At 38.2% G+C, this 3400-nt stretch overlaps 1 protein-coding gene across 2 annotated transcripts in view; it reads left to right on the top strand.

The window, feature by feature from the left end:
- The first annotated feature begins 59 nt into the window (after nt 1-59).
- The window catches only part of LOC117105321 (multiple epidermal growth factor-like domains protein 10), a 5535-nt gene continuing 2194 nt past the window's right edge, over nt 60-3400 (top strand). For both annotated transcript variants that reach the window (XM_033246442.1, XM_033246441.1), the window contains exons 1-3: nt 60-189; nt 1063-1209; nt 2935-3066. In XM_033246442.1, coding sequence (XP_033102333.1) covers nt 93-189; nt 1063-1209; nt 2935-3066 — 376 coding nt within the window. In that variant the 5' untranslated portion in view covers nt 60-92. The remainder of the gene's footprint in view (nt 190-1062; nt 1210-2934; nt 3067-3400) is intronic.

Below are 3400 nucleotides of genomic sequence, written 5' to 3'. Positions count from 1 at the left end.
TGTTGTAATATGTGAATTTTACTTTATTATTCAATAAGTTGACTTGTGTTTCAGAATGTCCACATAACAAGTGGTCTCCACCTAACTGTACCATGGATTGTGAGGTATGCTACAACGGAGGAGTATGTGATACATACATCGGAACCTGTATATGTCCTTCGGGATTTACCGGAGCTAGTTGCGAAACATGTTAGTATACCAATGTAAATTACTTTTTTTAACTTTAAATGTAAACAGGACATATACAGAGACTAATCAGAAATATAATTACACAAACCTAGATAGGCATAATGCTATAATGGGGGCGTCTGTGATACATACTCTACATCGGAACTTGTTTGTCATTCGGATGTTTATAGTAGTAATCCGCAGTCACTATAGGTTTAATCTTTTTTGTCTTAAGTTTTCTTTTGATGGATTTTGATTGTCAAAATCGTCAGTATCAAACAAAATTTTACTTGACGTTGGTAAGCATTGACCAATTTGAGATATTAGCATAAACAAAATAGACTCCCAAATACCATATTTTGATATAAAATAGGCTAAAAAATATAGCAAACATTTTTTTAATGAACATATATGACGAGGTATTGAAATTCAAGAAATCACAACTTAATGACATATCTCGTTCATATGCAAACTAGGTTAAAATGCAAATTAGGTGTAAATTTCATATCTTGGCAAACGCTGGTCGTAGAGAGTTGCTTTATTGAATTATATATTTATTGTAATGTCTCATAAGCGTTAAATATCATTTCAATATTTTAATTGTTTACTTATATTTGAATAAAATAATAGCTTTCAAGTGAAATTTAGAATGAAAAATAATGTATATAGGAGATACGGTACCGTAGACTTTCAAATTAACAAATTTAAGCAAGATATAAAAATATTACATTTTACTTCTAATTCACATATTTAACTTATATATATATATATATAGAGAGAGAGAGAGAGAGAGAGGTGGGGTTGAAGAGCGAGGGAGAGAGGGGGGAGAGAGTGGGGGTGAGAGCAACTGTTTGTAGTGTGATTTGCACCGTAAACATCTGCTTTGTTTTTCAGCTTCTGATGGTAATCATTTTGGACGTGATGGTCAAACCCCGTGTAAAACTGGTAACAATGACGGATGCAAGGGGATGTTGATTTGTCCACCTATGCCACAAGGCTGTGCCTGCCACTCTGGCTGGAAAGGACTTAGATGTGAAACGGGTAAGTTTACTACAGGATTGAGATTTACAAATTCCTACTTCAAAGTTAATCTTAATAATCGAGTATGTGAAATGAGTGTAATATCACAAACGGGAGAGGGCAAAATGTTAATATGTGTTACAGTAGTTACGTTTCATGCTTTACATTGTTATTTTAGTTAATTACCGGTGTCTGATAATATTACTCGATTTCTCCTCCTTTCCCCCTTCACCCATATGGGAGCTGCTGTGACGGATTTGCTGCCGACGCTAGTCCTGCACTCAGCCCATTTTTTGTGGCATAAAGTTATGCTATTATTTTTATGTAAAATATATGATGGGCGTATATATGCACTCAGTGAATTTGTTCAGAGCAATTTAGTTTTCTTAATAAATGATACCCAAACGCTAACATTTACTCTTGTTTTTATTTGAGCACTGTGCAGGGGCGGATTTGGGGGGAGGGGGGACGGAGACGGTCGGCCCCGACCTCCTCTTCTGGAAGGTAAAAAAAGAAAGAAAACACAAGTTATCGCCCAAAACGCCTCAGAGGTTATTTTCGTGCGTCTAGAACACAAAAATATCGAGATAATACTACCTAGGGTAGTATTTTCTCGATCGGCCTCACTTTCGGCCCACATTTCGCCCTATTCCCCCCCCCCCCACCCTTGGAAATTTCTGGATCCGCCCCTGTGTGGCCGTAAGCAAAAATCAACTTTCCTGAAGTTAAAAGAATCACTGTAATCACCCATGATTAAGCCAGAAGATAATTAGCATTTTTATCCAACTAACTATACTTACCCACCCACCAGTAAGTTACCGGTATATTGTAATTATAATAATAATGATGATGATGATGATGATATTTCTTATTGCTGATCAATTGTAAATAAATAATTTTCCGTTTATCTTCACGTCAGTGGCTCTAGGATTTATAGTGTGGGGGGGGGGGCTAAGCTGTCCGACAGGGGGACTTGAGCTCGTAGGCCCGAGCTGGGAGAAGGGAGAGAGGGGGTTAACCCTTCCAAATGAGATTTTTTTAAGAATAGGAATCTCTGGATGGTCGAAAATGGCAGTCTCAGACTGTGACAAACATGTGTTGGCTTGGTGTGGGCCTATTTTTTATATTGTTTTGGCCTGACTGCCCGACGAGCTCTGTCCGAGGGGTGGGGACATGACCTGTCCGGTGGGGCTTAAGCTCCCTGCCCCGCTAAGCCACCACTGCTTCCCGTGACACCCCTTCCCAACCCCTCTCTATGAGTGAACGGTCTAATCCCCTTACCAACAAGTAGTAGTAGTAGAGCACCAGATTTTCGTTGCTGTGACCGTGTTAAGGAACTCCGGATGAAGCTGCCCGCTTTAGAAGAAACCTCGTCCTTCATCTCTGCAATGCGAGCTGCTGCTCGTTAGATAGAACCAGTCAAGCATGATAATTGAAAAAAAAAAACTAAAATTGAAGGCAGCATAGTAAAGCGCGCAAAAGCTCCTAAATGTTTACTTAATTTAAATTATTGTACAAGTATAAACGATCACCAACGAAAATTTTCGTTTGAACGGTCACAGCGGTGGAATCGGCCAAGTGATAACACAACATAAGCCTCACCGCACTTTCACCTGAAAAAAAAAAAAACACTCTCAGAACAACGGAAAGTACATTTGTAATGTAAAAAATTCATATACAAGCACCTATTGTATTAATTTCAGTATTTTTTGAGATATATTTGTTAATGTGAATTGTTGTATTCAGAATGTGAAGCTTGCAAGTATGGCGCTGACTGTCTACAAGATTGTCATTGTAATGCAAGTGAGTGTGATCCTTCCAACGGCTGCAATATGAATGCAACGTGCAACCATGGCTACACGGGCATAAGATGTTTAGGTAACACATATTTAAATCACAGCAATCAACTTGCTTGTTATCTTGGCAGAGCTACCGTAACACATTAAATCAAAATCCTAATCAGTTGTCTTGTTATCTTGGCAGAGCTACTGATTATATTTATCTTTATATATCTAATTCGATTGCTAATCAACCAAAACATATAAACATTATTATGACGATTCATTTATTTTAGATGATCGATGTTTCCTTGCATTTGGGTCGGGATTTCAATCCCTCGCTGTGCATTGTACTTGTGTCCTTAATTTCACGGGGTAATAATACTGTGAAGCGCAAGGCCTGTCACAATGCGCTATATAAGTCTAACATATAT

The sequence above is a fragment of the Anneissia japonica genome, unplaced genomic scaffold (genome assembly GCF_011630105.1).
Source record: "Anneissia japonica isolate Jap-2015-1 unplaced genomic scaffold, ASM1163010v1 scaffold287726_len2788222_cov184, whole genome shotgun sequence".
Classification (NCBI taxonomy): Eukaryota; Metazoa; Echinodermata; class Crinoidea; order Comatulida; family Comatulidae; genus Anneissia; species Anneissia japonica.
The sequence above is the reverse complement of the archived record's forward strand: the minus strand, read 5'-3'. Positions and strand labels throughout refer to the sequence as shown.